General features: G+C 43.7%; 1 protein-coding gene and 1 long non-coding RNA gene across 3 annotated transcripts in view; one reads left to right on the top strand and one right to left on the bottom strand.

Moving 5' to 3' along the window:
- Positions 1-3022, bottom strand: part of HTR2A (5-hydroxytryptamine receptor 2A) — a 36702-nt gene extending 33680 nt beyond the window's left edge. The window contains exons 1-2 of one of the 2 annotated variants that reach the window (XM_063334471.1): positions 2586-3022; positions 1443-2116 (exon numbers count right to left, since the gene is read on the bottom strand). In XM_063334471.1, the coding sequence (XP_063190541.1) occupies positions 1443-1857 (415 nt within the window). In that variant the 5' untranslated portion in view covers positions 1858-2116; positions 2586-3022. The remainder of the gene's footprint in view (positions 1-1442; positions 2117-2585) is intronic. The other variant, XM_063334462.1, reaches the window with a different exon arrangement.
- Positions 3023-5058: 2036 nt separating this feature from the next.
- On the top strand, positions 5059-15248 carry LOC134515474 (uncharacterized). Its single transcript, XR_010071021.1, has 5 exons — positions 5059-5212; positions 5897-6210; positions 6637-6832; positions 9616-9736; positions 13566-15248. It is a non-coding gene; the product is annotated as an uncharacterized LOC134515474 (long non-coding RNA).
- Positions 15249-15969: the final 721 nt, after the last annotated feature.

Here is a 15969-nt window from a genome sequence, read left to right as displayed (position 1 = left end):
AGTTACTCTCCTTCTTGACATTGCAAGGGAAAAAGCAGGGAGAGAGGAGACAGAGCCTGCGCACTCCCTCTCCAGTGGCTTTTGGTGCCCTGATGCTGCTCCAAGCCAGCGATTGCAAAGGAGGGTGACGCAGCCTTTTCCCGGCGACGAGGGTTTCGGCTTCGCTGCATGCAGGAAATCCCACGTCCCGACCTCCAAATCACTTCCGAGCAGCGGATTTTGGGCGCCTCTTTCCTCAGCAGCGGAGCCTGGCCAGCAGGAGTCCCTGTTGCATGTCTCAGGGAATCACGCAGGATTTAAAAGGGTTTTGCTAATCTCACGCATCGGACGATTTCTGCTCCCGTGGCTCCGTTTTGCGCTGTGTCTTCACCAAAGGTAATTGCACCACTAATACAATAAATCACAACGTTACACCACCACTGATGCCACATACAGTTTGCAAATTCTACTGAGGGCAATCTGCGTAGACATACTGAAACTGGGAAATAAATTTCCAGTTTTCTGGATGAAATCTCTCTTAAGTCACAGGCTTATGCTTTGACAGTAAATAGTGAAGCAATAGAAATCTTTGCAAACAATCTCACTTTCATCCTGACGTTGCTTGGCTTCTCCTTGAACTGTAGCAATTCAGTTGTGGCACTGGAAAACTCATTTCTCGAAGTTTAGGGGTTATAACAGCCTGACAATATTGGTACTGAACACATAGGCTGCTGCTTTTTGCTATGTGAGCTGTGCTGGAAGTGATTTTGGTGAAAATGAGGAGAAAGATCTGCTATTAATCACCTACAAGGGTATGAACTGTGAGTCATTATTCACTTAATTCTTAAATAACTTCTTTTAAGAAATCATAGCTTTGCATTTGTAAATGTTACTAAAAATTAGGCAGAATTAATTCCCATCCATTTTTTAACTCTCACAGTATTTATGCCAGCATTTGTTGGGAAGTAGATGTCTAAGCAGGGTGTTGGTATTAAGAAAATTATTTACCTTTGTATTACTTCATCTAAAAAAAAATGAAGGGATTGCCTACTTTGAATCTAAAGGTAGTCATTAGGGCATATTTGCTGAGCAAAGTAACTGTCAGGACGCTACATTCTCATAAGGATTATTGAAAATTATGAGCCAGGGAAAAAAAAAATGAAAGAATAGAGAGAACAAAGCATCTACATATATACTTTGAGACAATTCATCCAGCAACTCAGTAATAAACTAATGTTCTGGACCGTGTTTAAAATGCCTGTAACTAGAAATATAAAGTAGGAAAAGATTCAAGTACTTCACCTATTCTTACATCCATTATCCAACTACATATATTTCAACTCATATGGAGTGATTATAATTTTTTTTTGTGGTAAGAGAATGAAATAATGACAACAACAACATGTGCATGCAATGTTTAAAGCCTCTCGATACATGCAGTAGGTTACACAGCTAATACTCACCGTACAGTATGGTTAACATTGAGACAGGCATGACAAGGAAACCCAGCAGCATATCAGCTATTGCAAGTGACATTAGAAAATAGTTAGTGGCATTCTGTAGTTTTTTCTCCAGTGACACAGCCATGATGACAAGAATATTTCCAGCAATGGTTAAAACAATCACTATCACTGTCAGCAAAGCTGGCCAGTTTTTCTGTGAAAGCTGAAACAGGGAAGAGTAGCACGGTGGACTCATGTTACTTTCACACGAAAGGTTGGTTAGGTTTTCAGAGTCCATGGTCAGGTTAAAGAGATGTGATATATTAATCTCTCCAGCTCCATAAACATTTCTGTAGAGTCTTCTCTCGTGATTTATTTGTATTAAGGAGTTTGCAGTTGGGTTCGCAGAGCTCTCCTCATCACAAAGAATATCCATTGCTGAGTCCAAAAACGGTGAGATAAATAGTGAAAAATAAGAAATTACCACCCTTCGTCACCATCAGGCTTTATATTCCTCAGCTGTCCATGCCAGAAGTTGGGGGAGCACAATCTTTTGTCGACTGTATTTTTCCCACTAGTGTGATGTAGAAAAACATGCCAGAATTACTCCGAAAGCTGAAATGTTTTGTTTTCAGTTCCATAGGAAGTCCAGCGTTGGCATACATTTGAAAATCCAGCTGAAAAGCAAAACCAAGCTGTAGGATAGAGAGTGTGGACTTGAGGCTTCAGAGAGCAAAAATGTTGGAGAAATAAAAGAGAAAAAACTTTTGCAACCACTAGGACTCCCCTCTGGAGCTACATCTTATTGCTATTGGTAACTGTGATCACACAATTTTAAACACAGCAGTATTAAAATAGCTTGCCATACAAAACAGCAGAGCTCTCGCTTCCCTATTAAGAAAGTTGATTAAAGATTCCATCCAGCATCTTTCTCTTGAAATAATTAGATATGGTCTTATTTATAGTTCATCTTCCATAATATGGCTGATAGTCTCTGACTTCTGTTGTATTTCAGCATCATTTTCAGCCTCATATCAGAGATTACACATTCTGTTCCACGCTTATTTTTATAGTTAATTGTACCTTTTGGCCCAGCCTGGCTTCAGAATGGAAATTAAACAACTAGATACTATGATAGAAAAATACAATTTAAGGAAGACTTACATTGTACTTCAGAGCCCACTCTCAAACTTCCATTAGGTGCACTTTGTACCGTGATTTACCATGTTCTTCACTGTGTTTAGCCAGTTTTGTGTCCTTTTTCTTCGGCCTCCTCCAAAATGGTGGTATTTGAAACAGTTTTTGTTGACTTCTAAACTGCACACTTGAGTGAAGCCAGTTCCTGTGCTGCGAGGCTTGCTCTTTCCTTCTGAGAGATAGGCTGCTCGCCGGCTCTTTCCTCGTGCATTTCCCCGCCCCAGGGCAAGCTATATTTAAAATAATAATAATATCAGAGCCGTCCTCGAAGTGACACAAAAGAAAGAGCGCACACGCACACACACACGTGCGCACGCACACACACAGAGAAAAGCAGCCTGCACGGAGGAATTACTGGTTTCAACAGGAACGGAATTTCTTGCTCACTGCCTTGTTCGGTTTGTCAGACCTCCCACTATCTGGATGTCATAAACTGCAAGGCAGCAGCAGCAGAGGAGGGCAGGGGAGGGCAGACCAAAGAAGGTCTTTTGGGTAAACCGGCAGCTTTTGCAGCGTGTATTTCGCAGGTCCTCTGCTTGGGTGCTTTGTCAGCGCAGGCTTTCCGTTTGCAGAGGATGGCTTGCAAGCACAGCTGCGCGCAATTACAGTGGTTTACAGGACGCAGGCTTAAAAGAGACAAAATCTAAGGCTCGTGCAGGCAGATACCAGTGAAAAATGTAAGTGCGAAGCTTTTTCCGTGTAGAGGGGAAATTATGCAAGCCTTAAAAGGAAGGAGTAACATTCAGTCCCCTTCAGTTTTAACTCCAGGTCTGGGCTGACATGTGAATCAAATTGGCAATAGATATTTATAAAAAATTGGAGTCACTCTGGTGTCACACTCGTTTGTCAGGAGGTGGATGTAATGATTAACCCCAGCAGCCTGTCCCAAGGAAGCGTCCCAAATAAGGCAGCTGAGTAAAACCTTATCAAAGTGAGTGTCAGAGCACCCACCGAAGTCCGTCTGAACCCACGAGTCACCGTTACAGAAAGTCTTTCCCAATAAAGTTCCTTCAGGGCTGGTTTTGCTCCCAGCTGAGCCCAGACCAACAGCCGTCACAGCAGGACGGAGCAGCCAGGCAGTAGCTCCTAGTGATGCCCACTGGGGAGTCAGAAACGGCTCCCCAGCACTTAAGCTGGGGACTTAAGTCCCAGCACTTAAATTTCCCAATCCCATAGGTGAGGCCAGAAGACTATCAGGCAACACAAGCTTGTTAAAAAAGGCTGATAATGCTGAGTTTAGCAAGAAATGTTTCAGCAGTCCTGTCCAGGAGCCAGAAGAGGCCCTTTCCCTCTCTCCTTTAACACAATAACCGAATGGGTTACTATGTTCACCAAGTGAATTTGGCCTCTGTGCTCCAGAGTGTTTGGTAGCCGTCCCCATGAAGGTGCCCTCAACATCAGAGTGCAGAATTGCTGCAGAGCTTGATCTCCACTTCTGTTGAACATGGCTACTGTTCAAAATAGGGCAAAAAAAAAGACCCCTTGGCCAGGGTTAGATATGATCCTTTGTGAGGAAACCAGGTGTCCTGTTTCTTAAATGTCTCCCTCTGGGCTCTAATGACTCTTTAATGTAACAGTCATGGGTGGGAGGTGCTGTTTTGCAGGTGAATACCCAAACTGTGAGTCACCGGCTGGCGTTGTCAGCAAAGCCCAGTTTCATGAGGTAGAGCTGTGCACCTTTCTCCCACTCGAAGCATGGGATGGAGGTTTAGGGCCTGGTCTTCTGCTTTCCTGGAAGAATACACTCTGTGTAAAAGCCTTGGAAATCCTGATTTCACATCTGCAGCTCCAGGTAGACCTGAAGTAGATGCCTAAAAGACCTTCCTGTTCCTTACAGAGTAGCTTCATCTCCCCATCACTACGGTGGTGTGACTTTCATTCAGATACTTCACCTTTCCTCTGCTCCAGTGACTCATTTAAGGCTGCAGCTCTACTCTGGATGTCAGCAACATAAAAGGTATGTAAGTGCAAACAGGCTGAATGTTGCCTTGTCTAAGACCTTTGCAGGTACAGTCGTAAGGTCTTCAGATAGACACTGCACTGTTTCCTTTGGTCTAGCTGTAGACACATCACCGCAAGGTCTGAGTGCCTTCTGGGCACTACTTTGTTCCTCCAAAAAACTATTTGATATATGTGAAACTGAGGCACAGGTAGATGGAACGTCTTTTTTAGGTTTGCACATGAAACATGGGTGAATCAGAAACTGCGTAGCCCAGTATGTCAGCAACAAATCTGTGATCTTACGATGTCTTCTAGCACAGTATGTTGGATGTGCTACTGAGCACGAGTATATTGTATTATTTATGGCAGGATTTTTTTTGCCTGCAATAACCACCCCACCCGTCTCCCCCCAGGAACCTGAAAATTACTCCCCTTCCGTATAGTATCATTACAGGGGTCAAGCAACAAAAAAGTATCCAACTTTTTTTTTTATCTGTGCTGCCCGGAGAGAAAGGAGGGTACCAGGGCTTTCACGGATGCTCTCGTCTCCGTGCAGAACTGAGCATGCGCTTTGCCTGGAAAAAACACTGACGTACAACTCCTAGATGTTTTGTCATATCTCAAGCCAGCCTTGAACGTTGCTTTTCCTAAAGGTGAGTAGCTCTGGAAAACTCTAGGTCCCATTTTTAAACAAAGAAGCTTGCGCTCCCAGAGCAGCAGAGCGTCACACGCTGCGATCTGCGCTCCCAGGCAGCGCGTCTGCACTAAAACCAGACACAGCTGCAATCTGTCCCAGTCTATGTAAATTAAGTGAAATCTTAGCTTAAAATGGTGATAATGTGGTCTGCATCAGACATAAAGCATTCTTTAGAAACACAGCTAGCACTGGAACAGTCTGCATATTGCTTTTTGATTTTTGGAAGGCACCAATGTATCAGATTCATGAGAGTCCCTCCTCTGTTCCCTAGCTCTGCTTGCGAATGTTGTAGGACATTAATCTGTCCTCTCGGGCAGGGTTTTGACGCTTGGCATGGTGCACGTAACTGCTTCCTAGAAATGCTGCTTTTCAACAATTTCCTCTGAAAAAGAAGTAGAAAACCTGGTTTGTATAACTCAAACTTAGTGTTCTCAGGATTATTTCAGGTATAAAAATCCCTGATTCCTAAGTTAGCCGTTGCCCTCCTTGAGGTTTTGAGTGGATTGTGTAATCAGTAAATGTATAAACTGCAGAGGTTAATCGTTCACTCTGACATCTGAAAGTGAGGCAAGTGGAACGTGAATAATTTGTGTTGTGGTCGGGACTACTACTATTGGGTATCTCTGTTTACGTTTGTCAGGGGCTATTGGAGCAATTAATACTGCGGTGCTTGTCGTGGATCAAAGCCTAGTTATCACAAACCAGAGCAAATAGCTAAACAGCTTTACGACACACGCTCCCCAGTCAAGATCAATCTGGATCTCTCGACCTTCTCGACCCACGCCGTTGCGGTGGGGTGAGAAGAGGTTGCCGTGGCCTTTCTGAAATCCACAGAGGAGCAGCGTCTCTCACCCTTGCTGTCCACAGGGGATGATGCCAAGTAAGCTGAGTGCTGTGGCACCAGCACCCCGTGTCCTTCTTAGGACCGTGAGTCCTGATGACTGAAAACGTGTGGTGAGTAACTGGTGTGCTGTTGTGGGGTCTCTGCCGTGAAACTGGCTGTCAGTATTGATTTGGTCTGGACTGCTTTTGAATGAGAACTGAATATTAGGAGTTGAGGCTGAAGGGGAAGCGGGAATAACTCAGTTTAACTATAATTTCTAGGTCTAATATATACTAAGCAATCTGTAATAAGCAAAAATATATATATATTTCATATATATATATATATAAAAAATAACTGAAACTCTCTAAACTTGCATGTCTATCCCACATGCAAACGCTAGTTTCGGTCACTGTTCAATCCCAGCTGAAGCTGTGCTTTATCTCTTACTTTTAAAAGCTTAATTGTGTCATTCATCTAGGAGTTTTGGAAAGATGTACAGCATTCCTGGTGATTTGTAGGGTGACCTCCTTTCTAACCACATGTTATTCTTTCAGGATTCGCAAGCTCCTTCACACACTTAGAGCCCCCACAAGGAGGTAACTGTGAGAAAGAACCTGGAGCACCTTAAGGCGCATCTTTTATCTGATCAGTATCATTGCACCTGCAACCACTTTTATGGTTAATGGGATTCCAGTGATTCCAGCGTGATTCCAGTGGTGCTGAATGGAATTGCCGTGGCATAAAACCAATGTAATGATTAGTTGGCTGGAAATTAAATTTGGAATTATTTTTTCTCTCATGTGCAATTTTGACTATTTAAACATTTCTTTTCCCATATCAGAATTTTTCCATGGGAGCAAAATTTCTGACGAACTTCAGTTTGGAAGTATCCAAGCATTTTGCTTCAGTCTTGTTGATCTAAATGTAAATTTTAATATTGCTGAATTAAAAATGTTTTCTTGTGAGCCAGCTAACTGGCTGAGATGCAAATTGTCTTACTCCCTTATTCTCCTGGGCAATTTAAATCCACCATAACAGCAAGCCCAGAGGCAGTTTGAAGTTGAACTGAGTTGAAATAAAATATTCTTGTTCAGTTAAAAAATAAACTGAAACATTTGATTTGGGTCAAGCCAATGTAGTAAAGGAAATATTTTGTTTTGATTTTCCCAAAGGAAATCTGAATGCTTTGGGCAAAATTAAGTTTTTCTTGCATAAAAAGTTGATTCTGTGGAAAATTAATTTCCCACTAGAGGCCAGATTGCTGAGAAGTGTCCGTTAAGCCTTTGTGCTGAAGCAATGAATCGCCTGTGATGCTTTAAGGAGGAACTCTGCAGTCTTATTTAAGGAAACGTCTCTAAAAATCTGTGCTTTATTTTAGAGAAACCTGAAGGGACACGTTCTTCTTCATGTCTTTCTCTCAGCCATAAATTAACTATTTATATATCTGACAATGGCTTTTATATTCAGACATTTGATTTACTGAAACACATTTGGCTTTAGGTATTTTCATTTCTGCTCAGCTAGGAAGAAGCTGGCAGGTTGGCTTGTTCTGAGACAATATTGTGCTGTATTCAGATAATGACCATGACCATATGACCTGCCTTTCTGTGGCCATGTGACCCACCTTCTGAATGCGGGGAAGGCTGTGGACGTTGTCTGTCAGGACTTTGGTAAGGCCTTTGACACCATCCCCCACAGCATTCTCCTGGAGAAGCTGGCAAATCATGGCATAGACAAGTGCACTCTTCACTGGGTTAAAAACTGGCTGGATGGCCGTGCCCAGAGAGTTGTGATTAATGGGGTGAAATCCTCTTGTAGGCCCGTCACCAGTGGTGTCCCTCAGGGCTCAGTTTTGGGGCCGGTTTTGTTTTAATATCTTTACCAATGATCTGGATGAGGGGATTGAGTGCACCCTCAGTAAGTTTGCAGATGACACCAAACTAGGAGGGAGTGTTGATCTGCTTGAGGGTAGGAAGGCTCTACAGAGGGACCTGGACAGGCTGGATCGATGGGCCAAGGCCAACTCTATGAGGTTTAATAAGGCCAAGTGCCGCGTCCTGCATTTCAGTCACAACAACCCCAAGCAACGCTACAGGCTTGGGGAAGAGTGGCTGGAAAGCTGCCCAGCAGAAAAGGACCTGGGGGTGCTGGTGGCCGGCCAGCTTAACATGAGCCAGCAGTGTGCCCAGGTGGCCAAGAAGGCCAACAGCATTCTGGCTTGTATCAGGAATAGTGTGGCCAGCGGGAGCAGGGAAGTGATGGTGCCTCTGTACTCGGCACTGGGGAGGCCTCACCTCGAGTCCTGTGTTCAGTTCTGGGCCCCTCTGTACAAGAGGGACATTGAAGTGCTGGAGCGTGTCCAGAGGAGAGCTACCAGGCTGGTGAGGGGTCTGGAGACCAGGTCATATGAGGAGAGGCTGAGGGAGCTGGGCATGTTTAGCTTGGAGAAGAGGAGGCTGAGGGGAGACCTCATTGCCCTCTACAACTACCCGAAAGGAGGTTGGAGAGAGGTGGGTGTTGGCCTCTTCTCCCAAGTGAATAATGACAGGACCAGAGGAAATGGTCTGAAGCTGCGGCAGGGGAGGTTTAGATTAGATATTAGGAAGAATTACTTTACTGAAAGAGTGGTCAGGCACTGGAACAGCCTGCCCAGGGAGGTGGTTGAGTCACCATCCCTAGAGGTGTTTAAGAAACGTCTAGATGTGGCACTTCAGGGCATGCTCTAATGACAGAGATTGTAGGGGGGGTTTTTTGTGTGTGCATGGTTGGACTCGATGATCTCAAAGGTCCCTTCCAACCATGAAGATTCTATGATTCTATGATCATCTGAGTTACAAATTGGCCAGTTCCTCTGTAGGTAAAATTTTATTTCATCCAGACATACATCAATGCAAGTCCCATGGCATAAAACTCTATATTCCAGCATTAGTACCAGAATCTCTTCCACTATTTTTTTCCTCAGTTTAAACTGCCAAGTGGTAGTGAGCATTTTCCACTTGATTTGCTTCAGTCTACTGCCTAAAGATGCACTGCCTCCTCTTGCTGCCACAATTAACACTGGTCATCATCCAAAACCTGTATCACCTCAGCTGTTATCCGGTGACATACCGTCTTTTTAATGGGGTGATCAAAACCATACACCATATTGCAGAGGTGGCATTGTGGGAACTTTCTACCAAGACAGTATCATCTGTGGGGAGTCTTACAGGCCTGTTAAAAGCTGTTTTATCCTTTCATCAGGCGCTAGACACTGCAGAAGGCTGCGGGTGCACTTCATCCTTCCTTCCTTTTCCCCCCTCCAATAACTTCCATCGCTTTGTGAAAGATGACAAAGTTTTTATTTTTTTTTCCTATATTCACAACTGATGCTTACTTGTAATTTTCGATTCTGCAGTATTCAAATTAGACTGTTTTCCCTCTCAAGGTCAGGACAATACTACAAAAGGAAAACAAAAGCTGTTTCAATTTCTTATGTTCCAGGCACTGATTTGTTAGTATTTCTCTGGGCTTTTTTTTTCTTGTTTCTCTCGTAGCACGTAAGAAGAAAAGCAAAAGTAAGCTGAATCCATGAGGACCTTGCTACATTACTACTTGGACATTGATGGATGGAGAAGCATTTAAAACTAAAAAAAAATCAATATTGAATCTGAAGAGGTGGGTCACCTCTGTTGGTTTAAGCAGCATTACGCGGTGGCAGGGAGTAACCCAAACATATTTGTACTTTCCATCTCCCCAGAAGCTCATGGGTTCACCAGCTTATGGCAGACAGTACCAGAGACCTGTGAAATTGGTGGGGACCTGCCAGACCAGTAGGAGTTAAGACTGCAAATATTTTTTAACTCTGCATACCTTTCTTGCTCTTCAAATATGGCAGAACAAAACAGCTGCAGCCCTGAAGTGATGGTCTTAAAAAAATAAATATAGCTGCCATTTGTTACAGCTCTCTGTTAAAACTGGCAGGTGACTGCTGTTATGTTTTCCCTCTCTTATTCCTGGGATAGCACATTTTCCAACTTGTTAAGTTACAGTATGTAATTTATAACCATCAAAGTGGAAAATATTATGCAGCACATGAATTAGCATATGAATGTCTGTTATTGAATGTGTGCTGTATTTCTAGAAATAAGCAGTTATTCCTTCCTGGCAAGCCTAAGATTTTTGCTATCAGGTTTTGTTTAATTATACTTGACTGATTAGAACCGCTTCAATGGATGCATGCAAGAGTTCTGTAAAGGACAGTCCCCAGCAGGACTAATTTTGTGGGAAATTAGGCAAAGTTGTTGTCTTTTTACAAACGTAGCCCAACACTAAATCAAAGTTGTTTGGGCAAGGTGGACTGGCAAGAAGTTGCAAACTTGTAACAGAGACACACTGGCTGATTGAGTCCTTAAATATTAGTCGTGATATTGTGACTGTGGCTTGTCAACTGTGTTAGCGTTATAAGCTAGGATCCTGTTTAAGACAGATATCTACCTAAATTGTACATGCTTAGAAAGACAGTTGCCGTAATGGAAAGGCAATTGAGTCTCTTCCATTGACAGTCAATGGAAAAGTTTCCACTGATTCTGTATCAGTAAATCTACGAGCGCTCATTCACTGGGCTCATGTGCTGGATCCCACCCTTTCATCATTTCACGTGAGATGGTGATTCACATATCAAGCTAGAAAATGTATCTTCATAACATCTGGTTCTTAAAAGAGTGAAAGCCGAGACAGATCTGCAAAATATATTAAAAGAACTGTGTTAATACCAGATATGTAAATAGTTTTGTAAATCTAGACGCAGCGCTGTCTGAACTAGTTAACTCAGCTCCACTGACTGTGCTGAGACTTTGCTGCTTACTTCCAGTGTTTTGAATGATGCATTTCTTGAAGAATAATTTTCCTATATTTTAAGGTGTTCCAGAGGAAATGTGGCATCCTTTTGGCTTAGTGGTACAACTAGTTCCCACCTTCTTTTTTAGACTCAGTTTGTGAACAGGCACTCTTTACAGAACCTGCAAAGTTCTGCTGGGAGTGTCCTGGGGAGATCATAAAAACTTATAACTCAATTTGTAAAAGAAGCTGTTATTATTTACCTAGCTTAATAGACACCGCTTTGTCTGTGCTCTAGTTCCTGAATATCATTGGAATCCAAATGTTTTTCTTTAGAACACTTAAGGCAATCAAAACTATTTATTTAAAGCACAAAATCACTTAAGGAAACAAGTGGAATACTACTGAAAGCTAAAGTATTTTCCAGTGGGGCTTGATATCTCTGTAAACATTTTGGCTTTGATTTCCTTCCTGCTCATTTTTGAGTCCACCAAGAATACAGATATCAAGTTTTCTATCAGTTTCCACAGGGGTGAAAGTACTGTAAGTCTGAGTATAAGTGGAAAACCTGATCACTTTATTTAGTGTAATTTATACCCTCCCGCACTCTGACATATTGCTGAACACCGCTATACTGTGGAGCCCAATAAAAGACTGACTTCTTATGTTACAGTCTTCTAGGAAAATCCAAGCTCACTGGGCATCTCCATGCTTTACACATCAGAATCTTTCAAACATGGGCCGCAGCTGAGCATCAGGGCTGTGCGGGGCAGGCACAGGAATCCCTGAGCACACCTTTGATCTCAATGTTAAATTAGCTTTATTGAAAAGTTTCTTTTAAATGAACTGAGCCTGATGTCTCTTTTGTACTGGAATATGCTTTCTTAATGATGTTTCCTTGAAAGCTGTTGATGAGAGGCAGGGATGAGGGAACAGTCATTACCATTAAGAGTATTAAATTGTTGAATGGTAAAAGTTATTGCCTTTCTTCCAGCCACAAGTTTTTGTAAAGTCTATTAGTACGATACAGGGCGCTGCAGCTTTCTGTGGCACATGCGGAGTCACTGAACTAATTCATAGATTACCCCCTTGCACACAAATCAATCCCAGTCAGCTGCTGGTCTGCTCTTGTCATCCCTGAGGAAGTCCTAAGAGACATGTTGGCATGACCCACTGCAAGGAAGATGTACGTGTCTAGGCATAGGACTAGGAGTAGGGCAGATCAGAGTACTTCCCACAGCATACATGCCCATCATGAGGATGGCTGCTAACATATTATATAGCCTTGGTAGCTATCCCATACGTGTCCTTGTGAGATACCAGCGAGGAAAGACTTCCTGAAGATGGCCAGTGCTACTGCAGCAAGGGCAGGGAGGACGCATGAGCACCCTTGGGCTGCCCACAGGATGGACGGGTGGCATCCAGGAGAGCCCTCTGGGCTGACAGCATTCCCTGGGATGTGCTGGCAGATACAGGGTGGCGATAGCCCCAGTGGTCCAGTGACTAATTGGGCCCTGCACCACAGCTCTCAGGTGGTGAGCAGAGGCATGGGCTAAAAGGAAGGCACTTTTAATGCAGATGTGAAAGCAGTTGTTCGGGGTGATAAGGAGGAGAGACACCAGGAGCAGGCGCTGCTGCAAAGTGGCAGGACTTGCAGAACAGAAAGTGGGGGCTGTATAGGAGGATGGAGAAGGATTTGGTGTTTGATAGGTAAAGGGGAGAAAGGGGAGGGAAGGAAGATCTATCTATCGGTTAGGATCACTTCCCAAGAGTCAAGTATCGGGTATGCAAAGTCAGATGACTCTTTGACAAAAACTCCCTTCCATCTCCTGTGGCCAGCTAGATTCCTTCGTAAGCCCAGGAATGACACTTTCCCACATCCATGGTTTGAAGTTTGTTACTTCAAATGCAAAAAACTCACAAAGTAAAAAAACCCAAGATTATGTCTCTGTCCAAAAGAGTCTTTAGGGTCCTTGGAGGGCTCTCTTTAAACTTTTAATCCTTTCTTGGCTTTCATACACTGTCAGGTCCTTATTTTAATGCTCTTTTTGTCCTTCAGTATTTCTTAGACTACTTTATCTCCACGTGTTTGTCAGGCCTGCTGTAGAAAGAAAAACTTCTCCAAGTAACTGAGACCCATGTCCCTGTTTGGACTAAGAAAAGGAGAGCTTGGCAGGGCATTACAGTATCTTTCGAACTGCTGGTAAATCAATGTAAATGGAAAATCTGTCTTCACTCCAGTGTTTCCAGGTGTGGGAGGGAAACAGCTTATCTGAGCGAGGTTCTGCAGTGGGTCAGAATCTCGTCCATAGGGATCTACTAACTGCCATTTCCCAAGGTGCCGTGCCAGTACGCTTTCCTGTCTGAGAGAACTGACTTTTAATACCTCTGACACTGGAAATCCAGTGACAGCCTGAGAGAAAAGAGCAGAGAACCTGCCTTTGTAAAGGAAGGCTTGGAACAGACATGTAAGCTTTCAGTAGAAACTATGTGTCGGCAAGAAGACATAATTGGTCGTGCGAGTTATAACAGGCAGCAAATTCAGAATAGGGGTTCGTGATCTTCTGTTTGCAGGGGCAGGTTCCTGGTGCTACTGGAAGTCTCACTGTGGGCTGCTTCGCAGAGTTTAGAGGCTGCGTGTTTTATATGTGTCTGGTTTTATTTATAGGGCGCTTTTGGATTGCACAATCCACAGGAGAAAAGGCAGTAGGAAAAGTGCATTGCCTTTCCTGGTTGCCTTGTGGGAAGATTTATTGTGAACACAACTCATTTATCAGCAGTGTATTGTTTATCACAGTCAGGAGTTGTGCGTAGTTTGGAAGTGAAAAGGACAGAAGAGCCTACAGCATGATGACTTTGGAGAGACACTTCTGCTACAAGGAGGTCATTTCTGCCTGTTGTGCCTTATACCAGGGAACACACCGGGAGGGGAACAGAAATCAAACTGTTCTGTGGTGCTGGAAAATCTCAAGGCTACGAGACATACCTGGCACACGCTGTATGGAATCAAAATATCACACGGGAGAGCTGCAAGCATTGTCCCGAATTGCTGCTTTGATGTTCCGTGTGTGGTGTTTAGTGTAACGCGTGGCATTAAAATGCAAGATTCAAGCCAGAAGTTTGCCTCTAAAAGTAAATCGGGCATCCACCCAAATGCCTGACAGGAGATGAGCCTCGTATTGTTTTCTAATGTCTGAAAACCCTGGGCCCTGCCAGCCTGGCAGAATCTGAGTCCCAAGTCAAGGGCTGCGCAGTGAATGCCCTTTTTCTGTAAATACGTGCTTAAATATCAGGCCACTGTAATGGTGCGTCCGGCTTGAATTATTCTGTGCTGGTGATAGGTGAACAAAGAAAAGAGCATGATCCAAGACAAATAAAGCAATACTTCGTAAAGCCAAGAAGTTCTTTTTCCTAACAGCGAATTCTCTGAAACCAATAGTGTTCCCACCAATGTAAACTGAATGGAGAGTCAGGCTCCCACAAAATGTAAGCTGGAGAATATGGGGCTGAATTTCCTGCATCATGATGGATGAACTATCTCCGTGACTACTAAAAAGAAGTGATCCAGGCCTATTTTATGGGCTGCACTCTGCAAAGTGCTTTCTGGCATGGGGACACAATACTTACCGGGACTTCTAGGTGGTTCTCCAAAAGAAACAAATCAGTGCTACCCACCTCACTGTCCAGACTATGGAAAATTAAATATTATAGAGAGTCATAGAAACTAGAAATCAGCCTAGTGCTTTAGAAAGGCCATCCCAGGAGGCCCTGAGCTCCAGGAATGGCAAACATGAAACTGGAGAACGGTGCAGCCCTCCTGCCTGCAGCTGTCTGGGATGGGACTCCCCATTTCCCCATCCTGCTGCTGCCGTTTAGATGTTTAGACACTTTGTTCCAAGTTCCCGTAACGTCCCTGGCATCCGTGTGTGCTGGCAAGCCAGAGCAGTTAGTTCTGCAATGTCCAAATCAACCAGCAAATTACCGCCTGAAGTCTGCTTTCTGCGTCCCCCCCACAGCTTCTGGGATGAGCTGCTGCTCTGGGTTCACATACACCGCGTAGCTGCTGACTTTTACGAGATAAATTGCTCAGTGCTTGCACCCCATGTCTCTGTCTTGCGCATGCTCCCTGGCGAAGAGCAGGAATGAGCCATTAGATTGAAAATTTGAAAATCAAAAATGCTCCGGGGTGTATCATCAGCCCGAGAAAAATCCCATCATTACGCCGCTCCTACAGCATCCACCTTATTTGTGCCTCCAACTCAAATGTATTAAACTTAATTACACAGTAATACAACTCCAAGACAGATTTACCATATTGGGATAGGAAAAGCTTTTGAAAAAGCACTCCTTCATTAATAATTGAAGCGGCACTTGTGCTGGCAGCAGAGGAAAGCAAAGTGATGCCAGCCTGTGGGACACAGTACAAAGAAGCAATGTTAAGCTCTTTTAATAAACACTTACAAACCTTGAGTTTGTGGTCATTTAATCCAGAACGTGGAGTCAACAGATGGAAAAACCCATTAGGTCATCTGTTGCGTGTTTCTGGCAGCACAGGACAGCTGCAATCAGTGTGCTTTTGTTGAATCAGTCTAGTTCTCCACACCCCAAGCAATGGGAAACCCACTTGCTAGAGTACCTTCCTATGTAAAGACTTCTTGGTCTTTCCCCTCCACAATGGGAAGTTTAAATTCACCTTGTGATTTGATCCACCGTGCCTAATTGCATCCCTTCTGCTGAAGAAGGTAACTCCTTTTGGTGTTCAGACCCTTCAAATAGTGGTAAGAAAATTGCTGTGTCCCTTTTCTTTTGCAGATGTTTAAGCCAAGCTGTATGCATATTTAGCCTTTCAATTCTTTCTTCCTGCAGCCCCCGCATCCTTTTCGATGCTCTGCTTTTACGATTTCTCACTGTGCATACGTCTTAACATTTCAGCTTTGATGGTAATACAGCAGTCAGGACAGGTTTGCCAAACCCATGCATCCAAATGGAAGATAATTAATCCTATTGTTCTGCCATTTTACCATCGGGGATAGACAATGTGCTTTTGCTTGGACTCCCTTCCCACCACCCTC

The sequence above is a fragment of the Chroicocephalus ridibundus genome, chromosome 1, assembly GCF_963924245.1.
Source record: "Chroicocephalus ridibundus chromosome 1, bChrRid1.1, whole genome shotgun sequence".
Taxonomy (NCBI): Eukaryota; Metazoa; Chordata; class Aves; order Charadriiformes; family Laridae; genus Chroicocephalus; species Chroicocephalus ridibundus.
Note: the sequence above shows the minus strand (reverse complement) of the source record. Positions and strands in the feature narration are given on the sequence as shown.